The sequence below is a fragment of the Malaclemys terrapin genome, chromosome 23 (genome assembly GCF_027887155.1).
Source record: "Malaclemys terrapin pileata isolate rMalTer1 chromosome 23, rMalTer1.hap1, whole genome shotgun sequence".
Taxonomy (NCBI): domain Eukaryota; kingdom Metazoa; phylum Chordata; order Testudines; family Emydidae; genus Malaclemys; species Malaclemys terrapin.
In genome coordinates, this window is record NC_071527.1 from 19,733,155 (window position 1) to 19,759,452 (window position 26,298).

At 42.2% G+C, this 26,298-nt stretch overlaps 1 protein-coding gene across 1 annotated transcript in view; it reads right to left on the minus strand.

The window, feature by feature from the left end:
* PBX4 (PBX homeobox 4) overlaps positions 1–23,464 on the minus strand; it is a 28,420-nt gene extending 4,956 nt beyond the window's left edge. Inside the window, exons 1-7 of the mRNA XM_054012781.1 lie at positions 23,191–23,464; positions 16,350–16,423; positions 5,698–5,939; positions 5,131–5,321; positions 4,651–4,786; positions 4,187–4,343; positions 245–351 (exon numbers count right to left, since the gene is read on the minus strand). Of these exons, the coding sequence (XP_053868756.1) occupies positions 245–351; positions 4,187–4,343; positions 4,651–4,786; positions 5,131–5,321; positions 5,698–5,939; positions 16,350–16,423; positions 23,191–23,420 (1,137 nt within the window). The 5' untranslated portion in view covers positions 23,421–23,464. The remainder of the gene's footprint in view (positions 1–244; positions 352–4,186; positions 4,344–4,650; positions 4,787–5,130; positions 5,322–5,697; positions 5,940–16,349; positions 16,424–23,190) is intronic.
* Positions 23,465–26,298: the final 2,834 nt, after the last annotated feature.

A 26,298-nucleotide genomic window follows, 5' to 3' on the forward strand; every position in this document is an offset into this window, starting at 1 on the left:
CCCAACTTTGTTCAGCTTTAATCATTCCTTGAAATCCAATCAACAGAGCACTGTTCTAATACAGGAGAGCTAGGAATTGGGGTGGGAATCACTACTCTATCCTTATTAAAGTATGTGAATACTGAATGTGCAAAACCAGTTATTTAATTTTACAAATTTGAATCCATATAGGAGGGAAGAACAGTACCAAATGAGACATTTGCCTTGTTGATGAAGCTATGTGCCAGTTCTCCCACACGCCTACCTGTGACTGCACATTGGCTCCCACTGGGGAGCTCTGATAAGAAGTCAGTGACTGCAAGTTTATAAATGAATCTCCAGAATTTGTCATCTTAAAAGAGCCAGAGGAACCTGAAAAAAGCAAGAATAAAATTTAGCCAAATGCAGAGAAACTGTTTGGCTCTTTCTTCAAAAGCAGAATTATTATGTTATCTTAAGTTTGAAGGAAAACTAAAAAAAAAAAAAAAATTATACATACAAAAAAGGCAACTTTCAAACACTGCCAAAAGATACCCAGGGCAAGTATATGCCTTCAGAAAGTGAATAAAGGTTAAATAAGAGAAACAAACCGATACAAGTACTGTCTTTATTGGCAAAAGACAAGCCATCTGGGTCCATGATACACACTCCCCTGTTCGGTAAGTATTGTCGGAGAAAAACAAGGATACACTATTATAAAGAAGACATGATACAGCGATTACTAAACATGAGCTGCACTTGAGATTTTCAGAGGTATTTAGGCATCTAAAGATGTAGACAGGTGCCTGGTGGGATTTTCAGAAGCATACAGGTACCAAACTTGCCACTGAAATCAATGGGAGTTCAGCATCAGGATGCTTCTGAAAATCCCAATAGGCCACTTATCTGCATCTTCAGTTACCTAAATACTTTTCATAATCTGGCCCCTAGTCTACAACCTAGAATTCAAATTAAGTAATTAAGTTAATAGGTGTTCAAAACAAAACTCCAATTAACATGAACAGAGATTAAAAGGGTAATCCTTGGGTCTGGCTAAGCAGCACTCAGTGCAAGACCCAAGTGTGGAGGTAAGAGGTAGAAAGGTGGTTTTATGCATGTTTCTGAGACTGAGCCTCAAATGCGTTCTGCACTCATCCCCAGTGCAGAGCAGCCATGCCAACAGCAGCATTCTCCTAGGAACCATTCTGCTAGCTAGGGATTGCTGGCATGCAAGCCACCATGTCCCCTCCCCCATGGCTTCATGCCCCCTGGGAATTCCCTACGGGCAACTTCCAATGGGGGAGGGGGGAAGAGCGCCAAGGATCTGGTCCCAAAGGTATAACACATTGATGGGAAGAATGATACACACATCTGGGTCTATGAGATATAACCAGTGTTTAATTTGTGCCTGGGCTGAGCCCCAGCATCTTAAGGCTTGGCAGTTCATAGCCCTGGCACTTATGTGCTTGCCGCATCAGTTATGAATGTAAAAAATAATAATAAGAAAAAGAATAATTTTTGCTTGAGCCCTGGCACCTCTTTCATTACAAATTAGGCTCTGGATATAACCCTCCATAAAACAAACCTCTCATATCACATGATAGTGTGACAGCTCTGCAGAGGGCATATTTTCATGTAAAGAGGAAAGCGGTAATGTCTTTTTATTTTTAAACCACCAAATTAAACCTCTAACATTACAAAATGGATCTAGTTTTTTCACTCCTCTAGTCACTGTCTAAAAGGAGGTGGTGGTAACTCCCTGATGTAAAAACACTTCTTTAGGTTTTTCCTTTGACAATCTTCAGTAAAGCCACACTAATGTGCATTGTTGATGGGAAGTCTCACTGGTCTACTGAAATTACCGAAGTAAGCAAACAGAATATCCAAGGATAACGGATCACCATCTGACACATTTAACTTAGATTTGATTTATGAAATATTTTGTACTGTAACATCTTAGTAAGCCTTCTGTAGTATAACTTTTAAAGTAATAAATACTTAGTTCTTGGTTAACCTCTGTTGGTAATATTACTCCTGGGGGAATTCTGCACCACTACACATGCGCAGAATTAATGTCCCCCACAGAAAAATGCTTTCTGATGGGGAAGCAAAGGGAAGCCACAAGAGCAGTCATGTGACCCTTCCCAGCAGTATGTTTCAGATGCCCAGGGCAGCCGACAGAGGTAATTCACTGTTGGGCAAGGGGCGGGACTGGGAAAGACTCGTCTGGTGGCTCCTACTCTGTGCCAGGCTCAGCTGCTAGTCCCGGCTGGGCAGAAGAAGTTCTCCCCCTGCACGGCATTCAGGGCCTTGTCAGACCCACCCCCCCAGATTTCTCCCCCAGCTGTAGGAAGCTCTGCAAACTCTCCCCCACTGCCACGCTTCCTGCGCCCATCACTCTTCAGCTGCAGGGGGAGGGTGTGACAAAGTGGGACTGTTCTTAATGTTTCCTCTAAATATTGTAGGGGTACCTCAGTTTCCCCTATGCATTTCTTAAGTCTCTAGGTGGTGGGATAAAGGCCAGTGTGCATAAATGGCCGACACTCTTTCTCCTGGCAACTAATGGCCAGGGCCCTTCCCCCTTTCAAGGTGATAGCTAAAGGTGTTGGAGAACAAAGGAATCAGGTGACCTCCTGGCCCGGAAAGGGACAAAGCCCAGAGGAGGAGGGGCTGGAGGGGAAGTCAGTTTGGAGCTAACTGTGGACAAGGAGTGAAGTGCAGACGTGGGTGTCTGGCTCACTGCCCCCCAAAATGGACCCGGCTGAGGGGTCCTGTTCTCTGGACCTACAAGCTCTATTTTAGACCGTGTTCCTGTCATCTAATAAAGCTCTGTTTTACTGGCTGGCTGAGAGTCACATCTGACTGCAAAGTGGGGATGCAGGACCCTCTGGCTTCCCTAGGACCCCGCCAGGGCGGACTCGCTGTGGGAAGCGCACGGAGGAGCAGAGGATGCTGAATGCTCCAAGGTCAGACCCAGGAAGGTGAAGCCGTGTGAGCTTCTTGCCCTGAAGATAGTCTGCTCACAGAAAGGAGACTTCCCCAGAGTCCTGACTGGCTTTGTAGGGAGCAGGTCCAGAGCATTGCCCAGGGACTCCGTGACAGAGGGATCACTGTACAGGGAGCTGCTTCCACATCCGCCCAACCCCTGTGCATCCAGACCCCCTCATATCCAGACCCTCCCGCCAAGCCCCATTCCCCTTGCCCGTGGACCACCCCAAATGAGCCAAGCGCACCCAGATCCCCATCCTACCAAGCCCCAACCAGCTGCACCTGGATCCCCACGCCCACTGAGCCCCACTCCCCCAGCATCTGGACCCCTCCCCAATGAGCTCTCCACATTCAGACCCCCCTGCTGAGCTCTATCCCCCCCACACACACCCGCCCCACTGAGCCCCAACCACCTTCACCTGAATGCCCCTGCAAAGTCTCATCATCATTTCACCCAGAACTCCCCCCAACAAGCCCCTGTGCATCCAGATCCCCCCCCGCCCAACACCCAGATCCCCCATTGAGCTGCTCGCACCCAGTGCCCCACACAGAACCCTCTCAACCCACACCTGGATCCCCCACACTAAGCCACTCCACACTTGGATCGTGCCTTCCCACACCTGGTGTACCTGGCACGGAGGGGCAGGGCCCTGGGGTGTTTCTGAGGCAGGCCCAGTCCTTGCTGTGTGCCAGGGTTGGGTGCAACCTCACTGCTGAGTCTGTGTCCCTGTGGTGGGGTGTGGTGCAGAGTGCTCTCCCACCTCGGTGCAGCCAGTGGCCTGTGCTCCCCAATGCCATGCTATAGCTTCCACATTTATTTGACAAATAAAATTTGCAGAATTTTAAAATATTGCGTGCAGAATTCTTAATTTTTTGGTGCATAATGCCCTCAGGAGTGTAATATGAGGCTTCCCTATAGAACTCGCTACTAATTTTTTTCTGAGGAGACAGATGTGGTCAGGGATGCACAAATTATGTGGGACAGATTAGGAAGGTGAGAATTAACAAGTTTCAATTGTATCTTTTAACATGTCTGTATGATTAGTCGGAAGAATCAGTACACACACACAGGCTCTCATCCTTTATGGTGCTCTGACAGTGTGCTATATAGAGACTAGGAGAGCCATTTGCAACAAGAATGAGAAGCCTCTGGCTCTGGACTAGAGAGGCTTCTGAAAGCAGGAACATGAGAAATACCTTTTTTTAGAGGCAGCTTTTCCTTACTGGGGTTCTTACTTACCAGAATTTGGTGTTGATGGAGAGTTTGCCTGGTTACCTTGGGCCACCACATTTGTTGCATCCACTGCTGTTTTTGCTGCATAAATGTTAGCCTCTTCCTGGAACTTCCCCATATTTTTTTTGTATCGGATTCTCTTGTTACCAAACCAGTTGGAGACCTAGAAAAACATCCCTGGTCAGTCCTTGACCAAACTATCATTATCTCCTAGTTGTTATTGAGTCTACCACCAAAGGTAACTCTTAAACTAAGGTTAGAGGGGAAAATTTGCCATACAGCTTCTAACAAAATCTAGGATGCATAAAAGCATCTTTCACCATAATAGATGGTAACAATGAGCCATGAGAGTTTAACTGCACGTCTCCTAGTGACAGAGGACTATTGACATTTTACAAAAAACACACATCATTATTAAAATAAAAAAGCATCTTTACAATGAGAACAATTTCAAATAAAGCACTGTATACCTGCGAGACTGTGATGCCACCCTTCTTCGCTAGCTCTTCTTTGGCTTCTTCACTGGGGTAAGGATTACTCAGGTGGGAATAAAAATATTCATTCAGTACTTCTGTTGCCTGTTTGCTGAAGTTACGCCGTTTACGCCTAAAAATACACAATAGTTATTCTTCCTGCTTAAAAAAAAAAAAAGTGTTAAAGAAAAGAATATACCACAGGGATTTGTCTCATCTCCTCTGAAATCTACTCTATATTGTTTCAGCAAATATGCAAGACAGACTTAATAGCTATTAAAGATTGTAATATTAATCATAACTAAGCATACTTCGTAACACACTACATGTGGCGTGTATTTAAAGATATTTATACTAGTTCACGGTTGTAAATGCAGGCATTATAACTTTTATAATTACTAGCATCAAGCAACATAAACATCAGAAAATGTTGTCAGAGCCAATAGCTGTTGCCACTGGGTTGTCCTTGTTTATTACCTTGCATCAAGAAATCGTGAGCGCAAGATCATCACTGCCTCACATGTGCTCTGTTTCAGCTGCATCTGGATAGTGCTGAATTTGCCATGGATTATGTTCACCATGCGTTCAATTTCTTTTGGCGAAATTGGCCTTGTTCTACTCTGTTCTCTGAGAAGGTTCATAACGTGGGTGGTGAACTCACTGCACGCCTGAAAATAAATTAAATAAAAAAAACAAACAATAAAGTACCCCTAAAGTTCAGTTTAATTTCCCCAATAAGTGAATAAATCCAGAATATTTTAATTCATGTTTAGCTTTACTCCTCCATTTGCTCTTAAAAGTATTGCAACAAGTATAATCTGTCAGTTATCTTAGACATCAGACTAGGTAAGTTAATGAATGTCAAAAGACCTTTCATTTTAGTCTTATTCTAACATAGTGAGCTGAAAGATTTTTAATTGAATTTGCCATTCTTGCATTCATATGAATAGATTATACTCCCTGTTCTGCGCTTACAACCAACAGCAAAGGAAAAATTGTTATTTTTTTAATTGAGATAAAAACTCTTCCATGCAGAAAGATCACCTGTTCATATTTCTCTAGCTCAGAGTGGTATATCTGTCGGATCTGTGACAGCTTGGCCCTGTAGTCAGAGTGTTCAATGCTATTGTCATTTGGACAGCCACCTGATGTTGCTGCTACAGTCGTAGGTCCTCCTCTTCCTCTTTTCTCGGGCCCGGAGACACCCTCTGCCAGCAACATGTTATCTAGTCTCATTAGTTGAGCATCGGGGGGATCTTCCTCCTGAATACCGCGAATACTTAACACTAGATAAATATAAACAGGGATCAACAGATTATTTCTGAAGTAGGAAAAAAGTCAGCTTTAACTCTGGTGATTTATTTATATTCTCTTCACAGATTTTAACAGAGTCATGTCTTCATGTACAAGGAAAAAGGGGACAGTTAATGAAGCTGAAAGACGACAAATTCTAAATTCACAAGATGCTGCTAAGACCAAGAATTTACTAAAATTCAAAGAAAGATTGTACATTTATATGTATAACAAGAATATACCGAGTTACAGTAATTAACATTAAAATAATACTGTTGGAAGGGACTTAAAACCTCACGCTTCAGGTCTTAGGCTAATCTCTAACTATTAGAGGTTAGGTTGAGAACGTCATGGAACAGATAACCCTCCCATTTGCCCCTGCAGGGTTTCACCATCCTCAGAAGCATATGGTGCTGGCTACTGTTGGAGACAGGATACTGGACTGGGTTTGATCCACCATGGCAATTGCTTTATTCCTAGACATGTAACTGAAAAGAATGACACAAAAGTACAAACTTCTACGGAAGTCAGTACAACAGGGATGAATTTTGCCTAGTCTGTTTTATGTCACCAAGTCTGACACCTCTGAATTTCCATTAGAATCAGACCTAGAGGTATTACTTTGTGAATAGTCTAAAACCACCAAAACAGTCCTATACTTATGTCTGAATTGTTCATAAGTCTCTACTAATTGCAAGAGAGCCACGTTTTAGAGCTGTTTATGAACTTACATGCTTCTACATATGTAGTTTGCTTAAACATGTTTATTTAAAAAAAAAATGCCACTAATGATTTCCTTCTCCCAACTATGTTTTGTCTCAATAGCTGATTGGGGCAATCTCCATTCTAAATAAGAGCTTGCGGGACAGTTCATCCAATTGAGCAATATACATATGCAAACACTTTTCATTTCTTTCTAATTCAAATTCTATTCTTTTCTTGTTAAGACAATTTTTTAGACTCAAGAGAACAGTAGGTGATAGACAATTTTTGTTAAATGACTGAAGGTTGCACAGCTTCACAGATTTGATATCCTATAATGTTCACACGCCAAGGACTTTTTTTTTTTTATACAAAGATTCAGGATGAAGGAGATGCCATAATTATGAAGCAATTGGGTAAAGGGACCATCTTTCACTGTAGGCAAGGCCAGGATCCAGATTAACAAGTACACGAACACTTAATATACACAGATTACAAAATACTGAAACAATATAAATAAAAATCAAGGTTACCTTACAATTAGAAATTCATAAGCCAACATTCACAATTCTGAAAACACACATACAATAAAAACTAACCTTTAACTTTTGTTGAGTCTCACAATATTTTACAAACCATACAGAAACTATAAACCATGCAGACAGTGAAAAGAGACAATATACAAATTTACTCTAAACTGCCAATGTAGTCAAATTCTTCTCCAAAGTGCACCTCCTTGAACCCACTCTTTCTACCTTTGCCAGCAAAAAAAAAAAAAAAAAAAAAAAAAAAAAAAAAAAAAAAACACAGAGCAAGGGCATGCACACAGGGTGTCAACATAAAACCTTGCTCCACAAACCATGAATCAGGCTCCACATAACAGCATTGGCTTTCATCAAAAATAGTTCTATTATATTAACTAAACCTTAGTTGCTTAACTTTAGAAAAGTTACACAACTCCAGCAAAAGTTGGAAAAAGCTGAAGTACTCAATGCTTTTTTTGCCTCAGTCTTCACAGACAAGGTCAGCTCCCAGACTGCTGCACTGGGCAGCATAGTATGGGGAGGAGGCGAGCAGCAGCGCTCAGTGGTGAAAGAACAGGTTAAGGACTATTTAGAAAAGCTGAACATGCACAAGACCAAGGGCCCGGATGCAATACATCCGAGGGTGATTGGGAGTTGGCCGATATGATTGCAGAGCCATTGGAGATTAGCTTAGAAAACGCGTGGCGATCAGGGGAAGTACCGGACGATTGGAAAAAGGCAAACATAGTGCCCATCTTTTAAAAAGGGAAGAAGGAGAATCTGGGGAACTACAGACTACAGCCTCACCTCAGTCCCTGGAAAAATCATGGAGCAGGTCCTAAAGGAATCCATTTTGAAGCACTTGGGTTGAGGAAGGTGACCAGGAACAGTGAACATGGATTCACCAAGGGCTAGTCATGCCTGACCAACATGATTGCCTTCTATGATGAGATAACTGGCTCTGTGGATATGGGGAAAGCGGTGGACATGATATACCTTGACTTTAGTAAAGCTTTTGATACATTCTCCCACAGTATTCTTGCCAGCAAGTTAAAGAAGTATGGATTGGATGAATGGACTATAAAGTGGATAGAAAGCTGGGCTAGATTGTAGGGCTCAACGGGTAGTGATCAATGGCTCAATGTCTAGTTGGCAGCCGGTATCAAGCGGAGTGCCCCAGGGGTCGGTCCTGGGGACGGTTTTGTTCAACAGCTTCATTAATGATCTGGATGATGGGATGGATTGCACCCTCAGCAAGTTCGCGGATGACAATAAGATGGGGGGAGAGGTAGATATGCTGGAGGGTAGGGATAAGGTCCAGAGTGACCTAGACAAATTGGAGGATTGGGCCAAAAGAAATCTGATGAGGTTCAACAAGGACAAGTGCAGAGTCCTGCACTTAGGAAGAAAGAATCCCATGCACTGCTACAGGCTGGGGACCGACTGGCTAGGTGGCAGTTCTGCAGAAAAGGACCTGGGGATTACAGTGGATGAGAAGCTGGATATGAATCAACAGTGTGCCCTTGTTGCCAAGAAGGCTAATGGCATATTGGGCTGCATTAGTAGGAGCATTGCCAGCAGATCGAGGGAAGTGATTATTCCCTTCTATTCAGCACTGATGAGGCCACGTCTGGAATACTGCATCCAGTTTTGGGCCCCCTACTACTAAAGGATGTGGACAAATTGGAGAGAGTCCAGCAGAGGGCAACGATAATGATTAGGAGCCTGGGGCACACGACTTATGAGAAGAGGCTGAGGGAACTGTACTTATTTTAGTCTGCAGAAAAGAAAAGTGAGGGGGATTTGATAGCAGCCTTCAAATACCTGAAGGGGTGTTCCAAAAAGGATGAAGCTTGGCTGTTCTCAGTGGTGGCAGATGACAGAACAAGGAGTAATGGTTTCAAGTTGCTGTACGGGAGGTCTAGGCTGGATATTAGGAAAAACTATTTAACTAGAAGAGTGGAGAAGCACTGGAATGGGTTATCTAGGGAGGTGGTGGAATCTCCATCCTTAAAGGTTTTTAAGGTCTGGCTTGACAAAGCCCTGGCCGGGATGATTTAGTTGGGGTTGGTCCTGCTTTGAGCAGGGGGTTGGACTAGATAACCTCCTGAGGTCTCTTCCAACCCTAATCTTCTATGATTCTATGAAAAGAAAAGAAAAAAAAAATCAACCATCTTCAAACAGCAGGAAGTAGTCCTGAATTCCTTTCAGATCACCTAGAGAAAACAGTTCTTAATTTTTGCATCTTATGTTTTTGCATATTCTTTGCAAGAAAGCAAGAGTGTGTAACAGACTGATATGGATTACACCATTTCCTCTAGATACAGTACTTCCCCTACTACATAGTCAGTCTTAAAACAGTGTACCGTATTTACTGAAAAGTTTCAGACAAAATCTTGGGCAACACAGACTGCATTAACTCCAGAGAATGGGCAAAGATTTTTTTCCACTTTTAAATGGGTTTTAAATGGCATATGTGCATAGCAGTTTCATGGTCCTCAACTTAGTTTTACTCTCTCGCTTTCAACCTTGTAAGTCTGTTCCTCTGACTTCTATAATTCACCCTCCTTGGTGTAAATGGCCTCTCGTTCCAAGATTCAGTCATGGAAAATGGAACAAAACCAGTTCCACAGAAAGAAGAAAATGAAAAGCAAACTGAAGAGATGCTCTCCATTAAAACATAAATGGGAAATTCTGCTAAAGGAGCGTAAGGAAGGGACACTGTTGCATATTTTTTAATCAGCAGCAATTCAAATTCTTACCAGAAACTAAAACAAAGGAAAGCATATTTTTTTTACTGAAGATCATACGCAAAAGTGTTCCTCTAACAGCACCATTACTGAATAGATATTTTTGTAACATGAAAACAAGAGGGAAAAAAATGGTAATTTTTTTTTTTTTTTAAACTGCCAGTTCTCTATTTCCAAATAGTTCTGAACCATGGGTTGGCCAATGGGACTGCAATCACAGGGGCAAGTGAGCCAGAGTTCATTTGCTAACTAATCTTGGCTAAAATTCACATTAAAGTATTTTGATTGGTACGTACGAATACAATTAACAGGAGCAGATATATTTGGGTCTCACTTGCTATTTGAAAACAATTCTGCCAAACCCTTTTCCATATGTACTATACTGCATATCAGAATCTGCCTCAGTGCTAGAGTCAAGCTCCCAGCTGCAGCTTAATTTTCTGTCACTTGTCTAATTATGGTAATTAGACATTAGTTATCAATTACACATAGGCTCATCTCAAGTCAACTGTTGAAATGCATGTATGAAATGCTTGTAAAGTCTCAAGGGAAGAATTTAGTTGGCTGACTCGAGTAAGTCACAAGTAACTAGAGAGGAGTTAAATATAAGTAACATTTTGTCGGCTACACTTCTACACTGGTAAGTCAAATGTTTGTTTAATGGAACTCTGCCAAGATGATTAAACCTAAGCATTACAACTGAGCTCTCTTTTTTAAACCTACTATACAACAGATATTTTAAACTCCTCCTGGTTTATCTGAAATTCACTTAAATTATACATATAATTGCCCCAAAGATCAGATATTTTAATAGTTAAATAAAGCCATTAAATTCCTCAAAGTCAGGCCTTCACTGGGGCAGCTGTCATAGGTGGTCAATTTTTAGGCCTAATACTTTCAACATCCCTCTTCAACTAGTTTAACATCTGAGTTAATTTTGAATGAATCACACATTTTTTATTAATACCAAAAGTATTTGAAGAATTCATAACCAAGAATTTGCTGCATGTAGCAGCCTGTTCAAATCAGTGAGAACAAAAGCTGCATTCATTTATGTAACAACCCTCTAGAGCCAGTAATCATGGAAAAGGATGATTGGATGAACAAAACCATAACCAGCACAGCCACTGTACAGGGTGGTATTAAAACCAGCTTGTGGAAGGGTATTTAGATACCACAAGCTGCCTGTAAGTCATTTCAGTTGACATTATCTGGATTTAGTACTGGTTTGTCTTCTACCAAAAAAGAACGTGTTTGGAGCAGTAGAAAAGTGAGAAGCTAAGGATTCTTTAAACAAATTCAAGCCTATGACAGAAACACAAGAATACCACCAGGATTTTAGAGTCTGTTAAGAAACAGGTGAATCTCCTCATACTTTTGATTTTTTTTTTTCAAATTCAGGCCAATCTCATCCCTACCAACCATCATTTGCCACACCCATCTGTCTGCCCGCAACACAATCTTTGTCTCCTCAATACAACACCAGCTTCAGGATCTGACAGAAGTAAAGTGGAAGCATTAAAAAAAAAAAAACACTAGTCAATATGCTCCTTCCCCTGCTCCCTCCCCACAAAAATCAGGGACATTTGTAGCACAAATGAACCTTTAAAGTCTCCTAAAAAAAAAAAAAGCCTTTTTCATTGGCATTAAACAATGATTAATTAAAAGCAATGACAATTGACGATGCACTATTTTCTCTGATGGAGACAAAGCAAAAGTGAAAAATTTAGCTTGAGCTGCCCCAATCTGATCCATCTCCCAAAGCTAGTAAAGAGAGAACATGCTAGTCTCTCACAAATATAAGAAAGAAAGAAAACTAAAGTGATCACAAACTTCTAAACTAACATGGGTATCCCACATCATTTTCCCCATATGTTACTGTGTGGATTGGTTCGGTCACGTAAGTTTAGAGGTGGGCTAGCAATGTTTTGCCTTTTGGTAGCCAACTGGACCACAATGCTAATTAGATCCATTTGTTCATCACTGTATCAATACCTTAATAAGTGATCAACATATCAAATTGGACAAAAAGATCAACACATTTTTTAAGTTGCAGCTACACTAGTGGGTACTGAATATTAAAACACTAAGATGTACAATAAACAACATTAATATTACGGGGTTGTGTGTCAAGACTTTACTGAACAAAAGTGGGAGTAGTTGGGTTTTTTCTAGCAGTTGTACTGTACTCGCAAAGGTAATTACCATGTACAGTACCAGAGGATGAGTGAATAAAAGAAAAAGAAAATATATAATTCATGGGTTCCTACTTTAGTTTTTGGTACAAACTTGGGACCAAATATAAATTAAGACTAATTTATTTTGTTTTTTATCTGTCCAGTAGATAGACAATTCTAAGTAAACGTTCTGCCATTCTGCTTATGTAGTTACCTATCACACATTCAATGTTTTAAGCATGACTCAGACTTGTCCGGGCTTAGTATTATGCCCAAATCTATCACTATCCATCCATCATATTTATGAATGCTTTTAACAAACACCCTTCAGGATCATAAAGCATTTTAAACTGGTGCTGTCATATACACTAACACGGTATTATACATTCCCCAGCACAACACCCACTAGATATTCATCAAAATGTAAAATAATTATACTAAGGCAAATGAAATTCCCATCATTTCTAATTAATCCTTAATTAAAATACATCACAACCTAAGGTACTGAAACCTCACTCAATATGCAAATGCAATCATTACAATATATTTACATATCATTAATTAAAGATCTGCAGTTCTGTAATGAACTGTATGAGATCACCGATGCCAAAATAAAAATGATATGCAATTTGTTTAGGCTTGTTTTCCTCTCCAGATTTTCTTCCACGTGGCAACAGAACAGAAAAGCTAGAGGTAAATACCTCTATTGGCTGTATGGCACACAAAAACAGAATCTTGAATGTTAACCCCTTTGAATTTCAAGGCATTAGAAGAAGAGGGATAGGGTGGATTTGAAAATGCAGGTCTTACTGGCCCACTTTGTACAGGTGTAAAATGACTACACAAAGCGCAAGGCACTGGGAGTCAGAGGGTTGTACAGATGTTGACTGACTGGAATTTAATAAACAATTCTGATGAGACATGAGGGAATCTATGGAGTAAGAAGATTCCTTTTTAACAGTCATTTTTTAAAATAGAACTGCAGAGTAATTAATTGGCTCTCAGCAGGAACTGGGATTAACTAATCAGCACTAACTAACTGCATGTAGAAAGTGTACACATTTTACATTATTTTAAGACTTGGTGCCTATCGCAATGGCATTTAGTAGCCATACAATTTTTTTTTTTTTAAATAATCTCCACACACATCACTTCAAGCCATCCCTTACTGCTACCAAGAGAGAAACCCTCATAATCGCATCATTTAACAAATGGGCCTCCCATTGCACCCTGAAGGCTATCACATCCAAGCTATCACTAGCCACAAGAGGGAGCAAATTCCACAGCCAATGACCCTCTGCTAAGAACAACAGCCCTCAACCCCCACCTCCACCCTAGGGAGTCGGCTTCTCCTCTTCTGGTGTCAAGTGTTGTGACAGGACAGAACTTTTTTAAAAGTCAATATCTGAAGGTCTTGTAGATTCTCCACCACAGAAGAAGAAAACTAATTCAGAAGGAAGACAAGCATGATTCTGAGTGCTAAGGAACAAGACAACAATGTAGAAATGTCGTCAAACCCAGCGACAAAGGGAAAACACCCATTTAGCCCCACAGCACTTGCCAAGTTCTATAATGGAATGAAAAAGTACAAACTGAATTAACCTAAAAAGAAGAACAGGAGTACTTGTGGCACCTTAGAGACTAACAAATTTATTAGAGCATAAGCTTTCGTGGACTACAGCCCACTTGTAGTCCACGAAAGCTTATGCTCTAATAAATTTGTTAGTCTCTAAGGTGCCACAAGTACTCCTGTTCTTCTTTTTGCGGATACAGACTAACACGGCTGCTACTCTGAAACCTGAATTAACCTATTTGAACAACCAGCATTTTAGAGGAAGGACACCGTATTGCAGTCGGGGGGGTGGTGGTGGTATGTATTATAAATTGCTAAACAAAATACTTATTGATTCTTTGTACTGCAGTCATGCCCAGAAGCCTCAATCAAGATCAGAGCCCCATTTTGCTAGGCACTGTACAAACACATAAGGAGACAGTGCCCCTGCCCTAAAGAGCTTGAAACCCAACATAACTCAGGCGTTTGCTGCAATCAGTCAGGAAAAGGAAATCCTCAAGGATAATATTTGCTTTTATTTCCATCAATGTACACACCTGGACATTAAAGCTATAAACAGCTTTTATATTTGGACAAGCATAGCTATCTGGAGTCAAGCATCTGATGTCCATGGCAGTTGAACACCAAGAAAAGAGTCTGTTAGACAGATTTATTTACAAAAAGTTTTTAAAATATTTTAAGACAGAATAGTACTTTTGCCAGTTCTCAAAAGAACTAAGTGGGTATTATTGTGAAGGAGGTTAGTATGGACTTAAGTGGAGCAATGTGCTGCTGTACTCCTTGAGGCAGCACTGTCTGCCCCCTCATACATTGCTCGGGTTAGATGTACCTTCAATAAATGCGTGTGGAGTGTGTATATCTAGGACATACTTGAAAGTGAAATACCTATTTCAGTATATTTTTCCTGGTGAAGTATAGAAATAAAAATGTCATTCTACAAACTACAGTGACTGAATTATTTAATCCAAAAAGAAAAATATAAAAGAAATCATATAATCCAGAGTTCAAACAGTAGTTTGAGAGAAGGCTAGATTTGGATAAATCAATTTAACTGGCAAACAAGAATAGTTACTTTTACAAGTATTTTTTTTAAAAGCACTTTCTGGGCAAAATTTCTCTACACTTTCCAGCTGGCTGCTCAATGGAGGGGCACATGGCTTATCCTGAGCTATTGTGAGTGACACTGGCACACTAACAAAGGGAATGTGGGAGAGAGGTTTGGGGGGCCAAACATGTTTTAAACTGATTCAGAGCTAGAAAGGAAGCCTGTGCGCCTGGGTCACAAAGAAAGCCTAAACCTTATGCTACAGTATGTCCAGGCTTTTATTTGCTTGAAGCCATAACATCTGCTCTCCATAATTTAAATAAAGAACAGACAGGCCATCAGACATTCAGAAACCTATGAGACCAAAACAAATCCACCGTAGCCAAGGTACTGGAGTCTCTTGTTACAAATATGTTTAAGTCAAATAGAAGTTAAACTTCCAGGTTATAACACAGAGCAAGCAAATACCAACATGGAAAAACAAATAAAAAGTGTGCTGAAGCGCTTGGATTAGTCTCCTTTTAGCTGTCCTAAGATTAGCTCCTGCTCAAAGGAAAAAAACCACATAGGATAAACAGACGTAAGAGACTACAGCATAACAGTTCACAAATTTCTATTCCTATAAAATTTTCCTACAACAAAAGAAAATTGCTGCCATGAGAACTCAAAATACGTCAACTATAACATTTTCTTAACACAAAAGTGAGAGTGTGTTGCATTTCATTTAGTATCACATACTGCCTTTGATGCCAAGGACATCATTGAAGATAAAACTAGATGGCCTTTAGTTTGGAAATATGGTACAAAATTGATATACAAGATAATTACAAGTTATTTTTTCTGTACAGGTTCAGTATCAAGGGCAGTATTAGGATATTAATGTTAAGCAACCTATATAATAAAGAACACATTTTCTACAATTAAACAGGTTCTACAAGTAATTATCCTTTAATATAGCATCCAAATTCAATAAACTCAAAAGCTTACACAACAAAACACAATAAAACATCCCGACATCACTGCCCAGAAGTTTATAGATGAACAATTGATACACTGGGTGGCCAAAATCAAAATCCACTCGCTCCTAACAACCCCATTCCTGCTCACAAAGAAAATAAATCGCATAATCCACCTGTCAACTCAGTTTCCTGCTGCTTTTGTCTTCTTTCCCCATCTATCTGCTGCTTCTCCTCACAGACTCTTTTCTGTGGTCTAGTTCATTTTCCAGTGTTAATCTCCTAGTCCCTCCACAGTACTGGGACCATCTTCTTTCAAGAAATGGCATGATATGGGCATTCTATTAAAGACATTCTGGTTGTCACCCCTTTGTGTCTACACATGTCTACTCAGAGATTATAACTGTAATGCTTGCTTTTTGATTTGAAAAACAAAATAAAATGTAGTGAGCAGTAATATTTCCTTCAAATCAGGGCACGGCCTACTTTGTAGGAAGCATGCTGCAAATAATCTCCAACCTACAGAAGCACAATGGGCCAGGAAATCACAATTAAAGCCTTAAGCTGTAAAAATCATCCACTCAGTAAAGACCTATTTCAATTGCACTTGACCCAGGAGCTGTTCATTTCTGATACCCAACTTTCCAAAAATCATTCAAAAATTCCAACAACACACCTGTTTTTTCCTTGATCTCACACAGCACGCTGAAAAGAGCTGGTTTCATTCTGTGGCAATTCAAGGCATGTTTTCTGAAAAGGAGAGAAAGAAAAGATGAATGCCAAGTTAAAGGGGAAAGAGGCAGGAGTGCCAAGGTTTATAAAAAATAGATTCCATGTATTTGTAAAAATGAGCAAACCAGAGCATAAGATTAACGTACATTTAGAAGTTCTAGTCACACAGTTCACTCAAGGTCATCACCAGAAACTCTCTACCAGAATAATTCATAGCCTTGAAATACTCAATTGCTTATAGTTGGCAGAAGCAAAACAGAAATTAAACTCTACCGAAAGTATATTTTATATGATGTAGTCAACAAACGGCTGCTTTCTGAATTAGTATTCTTCCAATTGCTCTAACAAAGTAGTCCATCTAAAATATGAGCGAGATCCGCATTTTTAAATTATACAGATTCTGAACATTAAAAACAAAACAGAACTCAATTACCATTGATCAAATCAAATATTATTTCTTTTAGTTTAATCAATATCAAAACAAGCATCCGTCTCCAAACAAAAGGAGACTGTTCTTCCCCTAGAACAGAAATGGAAGACATTGTTGGGATCTCTGGGCAAGAGGGATGAAAGGTAGAGATGCTTTTTAAGGAGGGGTAGGCCTTAGCTGGATCAAGAGCAGGCTGGTTGTCTGTTAAGGGACACCTCTGTGCAAGCAGGAGGACCTAGTGCCAGAAGCCACATCATATTTAACTAGTTATAAATTCATACTGTGGAATACCATGAAGACTGTGTCTGACTGCATTCTTAGTATGAAATCATAGCATACGTTAACTGCTTCTTTGGAGTGGTTATGTTTGTTGTGAATATATTAAAAAGATCATTTGCATATTATGAGCTATATCTCACCTTGATGCACCCATGTAATTCTATCAAAGAAAGGGATTTACAATAGAAACTCTGACACAGCTGTAGCTGGAGGGGCACTCAAGCCCCACTAGAATGTCCATGTCCTTTCCAAACAACCTAAAGTTCATTCTCCTTTGACAGAAGCCACATGATGCTTCCAGTGTTTGAGACAGATACCACCTCACTTTTTGTCCTTGTTTATCCAAACAGAAATTATGGGAAGGGGAAAAAGATTAATAAGTATGTTACACTTGTTTGTGGAAAGTACATTAAATTACATCACTAGCCCTGAGTAAACAATGTCCACTTTATTTCAATGTACCCTCTAAATAAACCTAAGATATCACTCCAGAAATATTTCTTATTTTGTAGTTCAGTAATGCCCAACAGGCACTGTAGATGCAGTAGCTGCCTCAAATAGCTTACAATTGAACATGACAAAATAGATGAAGGGTAGGATAGACAGATATAAAATACAAACTAAGTAATCAGGGAGATGACAGGCAAATGTCTTGTTACTACAGTTTTTTCTTGGTAGGGTATTCTTTTAAATGGGAAAGTATTCATTTTTTGTATGCAATGGAAACTGATTTATACAAATCTCTACGTAAATAAACTTTGTTTTGCAGAATGCTGCTAATCGTTTAAGAGGACACAGTCAACGTAAAAAAATCACTTCTGTCAAAAAAGTTTTTAATCTACTATTAAAAGCTGCCACTACATTACTTGTAATTGACAGAGAGGAGAAACAAATCATTTTATTCCTGTTTGACAGAACCCACATAAACATTCACTGTTTCCCTGGCATAGTCAGTTTTCCCAGTCTGTGTGGGTCATTCATAAAACAAAGAGAACATTTTAGAAAGCAGAACATGCAAGTATAAATCCACAAAAATTGATAAGAAACTGAGTGGCAAGTGTAGTATCCAAAACTATTTTTTCCCCCCCATTTAAAACTACTACTTAAACAACAACAGTCATGGTATCCTGCACAAGTTAACTATTTTCACAATGTTTTACTACATTTGGAACCAATATTGTGTACATCAACATGGGCGGGGAGGGGATATGTTAGCAAATTTCACACTTTCAAGTGATTACTATAAAGAGTGAAAAAATATGAAATAACTTTGTAATCCTCTATTTTTACCTATGCACACACTCTTTGTACCCCTGTATATCATAAGAAGTTTGAGATAGAAACTACAAAAGGAGTTCTCAAACACACTGATGAGATACACTCTGCATCAGCAAAAATACAGTTTTCCTAATACCAAAATATACAAGAATGCTGAAATTAATTCCTTTGCCCTTTTTTCCATCCACGGCAAGTAATGTCTGCTTCTCTCCCTATCAATGGTAAAGCTCTTTCCATTACAATCTCAGTTGGTCTTTCCTCTAGTCACAGAAGGCATTAAATTTTATTTCAGTCTCATTCAGAAGCCTTAAAAATAAGCTTGGCCAAGTGTTCTTGTAGGTTCTGGTACCTTCATTTTTCCCCCCAGACATTTGCTGAGGAATCTTCATACACAGCTGAATACTTAAGCTATTTTAAAATCTTATATAGCATACTACTTCACTGAAAATATAGCAGTGGCATCAGCTCTGGTGTATCTCTCACCCAAAAAGTGATGCCATATTCTTAATTACAGCCAGACATGTAGCTGCAATTGCATCTTAGCTTCCAGACACACTGTGAACCATCCTCACAAAGTTTGTTAGAACATCTCTCTGGAACGGGATACTAAAAAACATTTACATTTCTCTGGGGGAGATTTTTAAAGGCAGAAATGGCAATTAGGCACCTGTCTTCCACTGGAAGTTAGGTACCTGCCATTTGTGCCTTTAAAAATTCCCTCCACCACCACCTCCTTTGATGATGACCCCTTTTGTAATTTTTAAATTATTTAATTAAAGTACATTCAGAGCAAGGAGTAACCCCTTTTCAGAAGCTTTCTTTATTAAATACAGATCATCCTGATATGGGTAAGGGCTTAAAAGGGAACTCAATTTCCTTACAATCCCTCACCAATAAGATTTACAACAGGTAGCTGCAAGCCTCCCATAAATATTCAAATACAATACAAGAATTAAGCAAAATATCACAAGTTGAAGTCCACTGACCAGGTTACTTCAATACATGGAACCAAGAAAGGCATAATGCACATTATCAGATATCTAAGCAGATCAATATCTACCCACAGACAAGCAGCCTGAGAACAAAGGCAGCTGAAAAGAAAGCCAAGTGAATTCTATTGTCCTTGCTTGATGACAAACCACCAATTCCAGGCCTTAAAACTCAGCTCCCATAAAAATAGGGCTAAAAAAGCTGATTTACACACTAAATAAGCTAGATGTGTTATAAGTTCTCAGAAACAGGCTGTCCAGAAGTCATTACATAGCTAATATGGCCAATATTTATTCTTTTGTAGAATGATAAAGTTGATTAACATTGATATTAAGCAGGTTACTTAATGTAATTTTTGGCAGATTAATTTATTTTAAATAAAACAACTTCTCTTCAGTTTTTAGCTTGCAGTCTAAAATTTAGAATATCAGCACTCAAAGTTCTGAAACTCAAGAGGCCCCAGTGAGGCTATGAGGATTTGAAACCCAGTACAGTTCAATATGCAGATTTTTTAATACAGAGTAAAATTAAACTCTAGTAAATAAAACATCTGGAGCTAAATCATGGCCAAGCCATCTTGCAGATAGGTAGGTATTCCAGGACACTCTGCCTAACATCCTTGAAGCATCTGTGCTACTGGTTACACTAGATTTGAGGAGGGTTGCTTTGCTTTCTTTACAATGACATATAGGCCTTCTTACCAAGATTCTCCATTTGCAAGTAGACTGCACAGATGGACCCATAATTGTCTATAATGCAAGAACCTGTGTTTTGCATGCACAATCATCTCACATGCAAGGGCACTTTTTATAAAGTTTGAGCCTTCAAAAACTTTGTGCCTAAAAGATCTAACAACATTTTTTCTAGGAGTTTCTGTTTTCTAAAAACACTGAAAATAGCTAAAGCAATTTAGCATACACAAAAAGCACTATGACCCCATAATTAAATTATTGTTTATGGGCAAAACAAAAAACTTCCTAAGCACTCAACTTTTTCAGCTCTCTTGTAAATGAGTTTTGAAAATCAAACAGAACTGCAGTGCCTTGTGTGACATACACAATAATCTGTGCATGCACTTACTATGAAGCAACTATAGGCAGCTTTAATTTTGTGTTGCAGTGACTGGTAAGAAGAGAGAGCATATTAGGGGATGCCTCATACCATCACCAGTAATGGAAAATATGTAAGGAGCTTGAAATAGTAGCGACATCCCCTTCAGTATTTTTTTTTTTTTCATTTCAATGTGCATTGTTTTGGCGTAAGAGGAACACAGAAGAGCACCTCTGAAGTGTCCCTCTGACTCAAACTAGACCAGAATATTGTTTGAAAAACTATAAGGTAGAACAATATCTTTCTTCAGTAAATACAGTCTACAAAACTCTAATTTTACCACAAACGCTCTCCTAGGAAGCCCCATCATCGTTCTTTTTTTTTTTTTAAATCAATAACTATATGGTTAGAACTTATCTTTAGACCATACCAAACATGTTTATGGGCCTGGGGTTTATTTTCAGTAGTTCTGTGTACTTGGATAAATCATTTTCATACGGTTTCCAAAAGTGTAGTTAAAACCTGCTCTACAGTTTCTGAAACAGTGCAGACCATGACTTGCCAGTGTCTACATTTACAAATTAAAACATTTTCAGCACCAGTTCAGCTGCTGACACCAACAGGTAGTTTTCCTAACATAGACAAGGCTTAAATGTCAGGCCAAAGAAACTTCTCAGAGTAAATAAACCTTGGTTTAGGTAATTTATAATGGAAAGTCAGCCAGACTCCTAACCAAAGTCATAAATCACTGTCAGGAATCTGATTCACGAGTATTCATTTGCTAATTTTATAAGCCAGATCTGTTTTACAATCCTCCACTTTCCAAACTGCTTCCTCTAGTCTACGTACTTTCTACAACCCGTACATACCAAGTAAGCAAAACATATAATTACAGAAAGCCAATCAGGAGCACAGACACCTCTAGGGCAGAGAAAAGAAACTAGAAGATCTTGAATTATGCTGATATTTTTACATCAGGTTATGTTATTCACTTTATTAGTTACATCCCCTTGAGAATCACAAGAGCATACAATACGCACAAAAGAGAATATACTCCTCAGGTAGGCTTTTCTCTTTAAATACAAGTACAGTTAGTTCTCGCCCAAGTGTGGGGTGATTCAGACATAGTGCAGCCAGGTGCTGTGAAAACTGCTCACACATAGCTCTGCCAAAGCACCTTAGACCTGAAGTGTAATACACCTGCCATTCAGTTCCTGTGTGCACGTGCCTCTCCCTACCACAAACACAACTCTCTGCCAGGGCCCTTCAATCCTGAGCTGCAATCACAACCTTGCATTTATTCTACTCCTAGGTCAAATTATACAGTAGTCATGCAACAGACAGAAAAAAATCATTTTCACTTGTGACTGGAGCTATGATTTGAACCCCCATCTGCAGTAGCGAAAGGACAATTCATTATTAAGACAGAATTATTTTTTACAAGCTGGCCTAAGAAATCAACTCACCCCTACAGCACTATATGCAAGTGTTAAACAGTTCACAGTCTTATCAATGGGACAAAGGTACAAGAACCTCTCAGTCAATATACAAATTAACTGTTCATCTCCCACACTGAAAGTCTCCACTCTTATTCTTACTGTGATGGGAAAATAAAGTCGAGTTAAAAATTTTCCCTGAGCAGAACTAGCAAGTGAGAAATTAAAAAATTAGATCCACAGCCTCGAATCCTCCATGTTCAGGGCTCTAAAGAGAATTGAAAAAAGGAAATGGGGTGGCTCAGGAAATCAGTAAAAGAATGTAGAACTTTTCATCTCTAGGTCACTTGTGCCACTACAGCTAGTGAGTCAAAGACATTCTCATTAGGTGACTTCATTAAGTAATCTGTGTGAAATAAACTTGTGGGTCTCAGCTCTATTCCTAGCAGATAAGTGTCTATATCAAAAATCTCCACCATCGAACTTCCTGTGCCCCAAAAGCAGTCTCAGCAGCAACCAAAGAATGAGAGGCCAATCAAAAAATGGATTGCTGTCATCCATGAGGTGGGGGTCTCTCCAGGGCAGGGCTGAGACACACTACCTAAACAGTGCCTGAGGAAAGTTTGCTTTATTGCTGCCTGAACTGAGGATGTATAGGGAACTTCAGTCTCCAGGACTGTCAGGCAAACACCTTTTACCAGCACTAAAGTCCCTTAAATAAACTGTAACCCCATACTGAGGGTTTGCTCCTAAGACATTCCCAGGGTCTCAACACTATAACTAACTCTACCGTTTTAAGCAAAGTTCCTCTGTGAAACTAAATCAGGCTGCCTCACGCCTTGCCCAGCATACAAATTCACAAGCAATACGGGAGCTGGAAACAAGCAGGGAAGTTAGTACGCAGGAGCCTGATCACCTGGTGCTCACAGCCCACCTAAAGCAGATGCCAGACACTACCCCACTCTACACTTTAGTGACACACACTGCCATCCCCTGGAACCAGACTCTGGTGCCCAAAGATTCCAGGATTTGGAGACTCTCTACCCATACCCTGGCCCCCAGAGACTGCCCTACACAGCCCAGGCCCTGATGCCTAAAAGCCCCAGGACTCGAGACCCTTCAGTCCCCAGAGCCTCGAGCTCCAGAGACTCCAGGTCCCTAGTCAGGCCCTCTATGCTCAGAGCCCCCTCCGGCCCCGCACCCAGACACCCCCCTCCGCCTAGCCGCGGCGCTGCCGCCCACCTATGAAGCCTCCCCGCAGGCGCTGCTCGGACCCCGGATCTCCTGCCCGACGGGCCGCACACCCCCGTCCCCTGCGGTACCTGGCTTGCGCCTCGTCCAGGCTCTGGTCGGTGATGGCCATGATCTGCTGCAGGATGTCCCCAGTATCCTGGTGCCCGGGGGGCGGCGGCCCCGGCTGGAGCCGATGCGGGGGCGGCGGTGGGGGGGCGGCGGCGGCCGGGTCTCCGGCGGAGGGAGGCGGCGGGATCCCCCCGGGCAGGGAGACCCCCGCACCGTGCGCCGCCGCCAGCAGCCGGGACGGGTCCTCCATGGTGGGGGGGAGGGGAGGCGGCGGGGCTGGGACGGGGGTGGGGAGGGAGCCGGAGCAGCCGCTAACGGGCTCCCGGTACGGCCCAAGCTCCTCACACACAACAGGCCCCAGCCCAGCGCCGTGCGGGCCCCGCCCCCTCCTACGTGACTCCGCCCCTTCCCTGGCGTCTGTCCGCCGCGGCGCAGCGAGACCCCGCCCCTCTCTCCTGGCGCTTCCTTCCATCCTCGAGCCAGGCCCTGCCCCGCCCCTTCCTCTTGACTCTGCCCCCGGGGCGGGGCGGGGCGAGGCGCGGCGCCGAGCACTTACCCAAGAGCAGGCTGCCCCTCCCGCCAACGGCCATTCTCCCAAGTGTCACCTCCCGCCTGCCCCAGGGCAAACTGTGCCTCGGGGCTGCCCCGTCCCGACTGCTTCCAACCACCATTCTCCAACTGCCCCCAACGGCCATTCGCCAATTGCCCCCTTCAAACTGCCCCTCACAGCCCCCTCCCAACTGCCCCCAACGGCCATTCGCCAACTGCCCCCTTCAAACTGCCCCTCACAGCCCCCTCCCAACTGCCCCTCACAGCGCCCTCCCAACTGCCCCCAACGGCCATTCTCCAACTGCCCCCTTCAAACTGCCCCTCACAGCCCCCTCCCAACTGCCCCTCACAGCGCCCTCCCAACTGCCCCCAACGGCCATTCTCCAACTGCCCCCTTCAAACTGCCCCTCACAGCCCCCTCCCAACTGCCCCCAATGGCCATTCGCCAACTGCCCCCTTCAAACTGCCCCTCACAGCGCCCTCCCAACTGCCCCCAACGGCCATTCTCCAACTGCCCCCTTCAAACTGCCCCTCACAGCCCCCTCCCAACTGCCCCCAATGGCCATTCGCCAACTGTCACCTCCTGCCTGCCCCAGGGCAAACTGTGCCTCGGGGCTGCCCCGTGCAGACTGTCCAGCTGCCCCCTCCCGACTGCCCCCAACGGCCATTCTCCCGACTGCTTCCAACCGCCATTCTCCAACTGCCCCCAACGGCCATTCTCCAACTGCCCCCTTCAAACTGCCCCTCACAGCCCCCTCCCAACTGCCCCCAACGGCCATTCTCCAACTGTCCCCTCCCGCCTGCCCCAGGGCAAACTGTGCCTCTGGGCTGCCCCATGCAGACTGTCCAACTGCCCCCTCCCGACTGCTCCTCGCAGCCCCCTCCCAACTGCCCCCAACGGCCATTCTCCAACTGCCCCCTTCAAACTGCCCCTCACAGCCCTCTTCCCTCTGCCCCCAATGGCCATTCTCCAACTATCACCTCCTGCCTGCCCCAGGGCAAACTGTGCCTCTGGGCTGCCCCATGCACACTGTCCAGCTGCCCCCTCCCGACTGCTCCCAACCACCATTCTCCCAACTGCCCCCAATGGCCATTCTCCAACTGTCACCTCCCGACTGCCCCGCACAGCCCCCTTCCCTCTGCCCCCAACGGTCATTCTCCAACTGTCGCCTCCCGACTGCCCCGCACAGCCCCCTTCCCTCTGCCCCCAACGGCCATTCTCCAACTGTCACTTCCCGACTGCCCCGCACAGCCCTCTTCCCTCTGTCCCCAACGGCCATTCTCCAACTGTCACCTCCCATCTGCCCCAAGGCAAAGTGTGCATCACCCTTCCACACTCTGGTCACACTCCAAATAGCCCCAAAGGGTGTCACTCCATGTCCCTCTGATTCTATGGGAATTCAGCCATGTCAGCACAACCAGATTGGACTACCAGCAAGCCAGCATTTGCCTGCTATAGGGGCCCAGGATCATCCCAGTCCCTGCTGCCACTCTCAACTGCTCCAGGGCAAATTGCTCTTCCCGTTGCCATCATCTTTTGGCAATGTACCTGAGCACCAATGGATTAATCCATAAGGTGCTGAGCATCCTTGATTCTCATTAACTTCACTCTGAGATGAGGTCACTCTGGACCTTGCAAGAGCAGGCTCTGTGACAGGCAGAGTAATGCTGGTGCTGTGGTTAACCATTCTTATATCTGTATTCATATGTGCAAGCCTGCATGTGTGAGCTCCTTCCAGGAAGAGAACAGATTCTCCAACTAGAAATGCTCTGATCTGACTAATTGCTCTGGAAAGACAATGAAAACATGTGAATCATCAGGTATATGAGAGGCATAGATTCTACTCTCTGCTAAATGCACCACTATCATTCTCAGACAATTGGTGTAAAGCAGAATTCTGTACTGATTGAAAGCTTAATGATCCCAACTCTCCTCTCATTTACCCTGATGTAAAACAGGAATAATTCCATTAAAGAAAATGGAGTTTAATTAGTATAAAACCCATGTACATGAGATGCAGGCTATATATTTCTACTTCATTAATTAAAATCACTACTAGCTGCCCAGCTGCAATGATTCATTCTCTCCAACTCATGGAAAGTCTTCACTTAAACTGATTTACTCCACCCAGCTGGAGATTGTCAAAGCAACTAAATTGGGAGTACTCTGAAACATCAACAATGCTGATCCATCTCATAGGCATGGCTGGAAAGCTGCTTAATCATCAAATGCCATTGTAGCGTCCCACCCAAAGGGAGGGGAGCAATGTGTCAATTTAATTATAAAGTAATAACAACTAACAACATTTAGCTCTTATATAGCTCTTTTTATCCATAGAGCTCATTAGAGGTGCTTTCTTTAAGCCAAAGTACGGAAGCTAAGGTTATTGCTATCAGTGGCTACCAGAACAGATATGCTTCTGGGTTATTCTGGTGGCAGCTCTGTCCAAAAGAGTAGGATGCTTTATTCAATCTGTACATGGTGAGAAGAGTGCGACTTTTCTCTCAAAGGTGGATCTTGCTACAGTTACCAATGTTTTTGTCACTTTGAAAATATGATCTACATGGAAGTACATGAA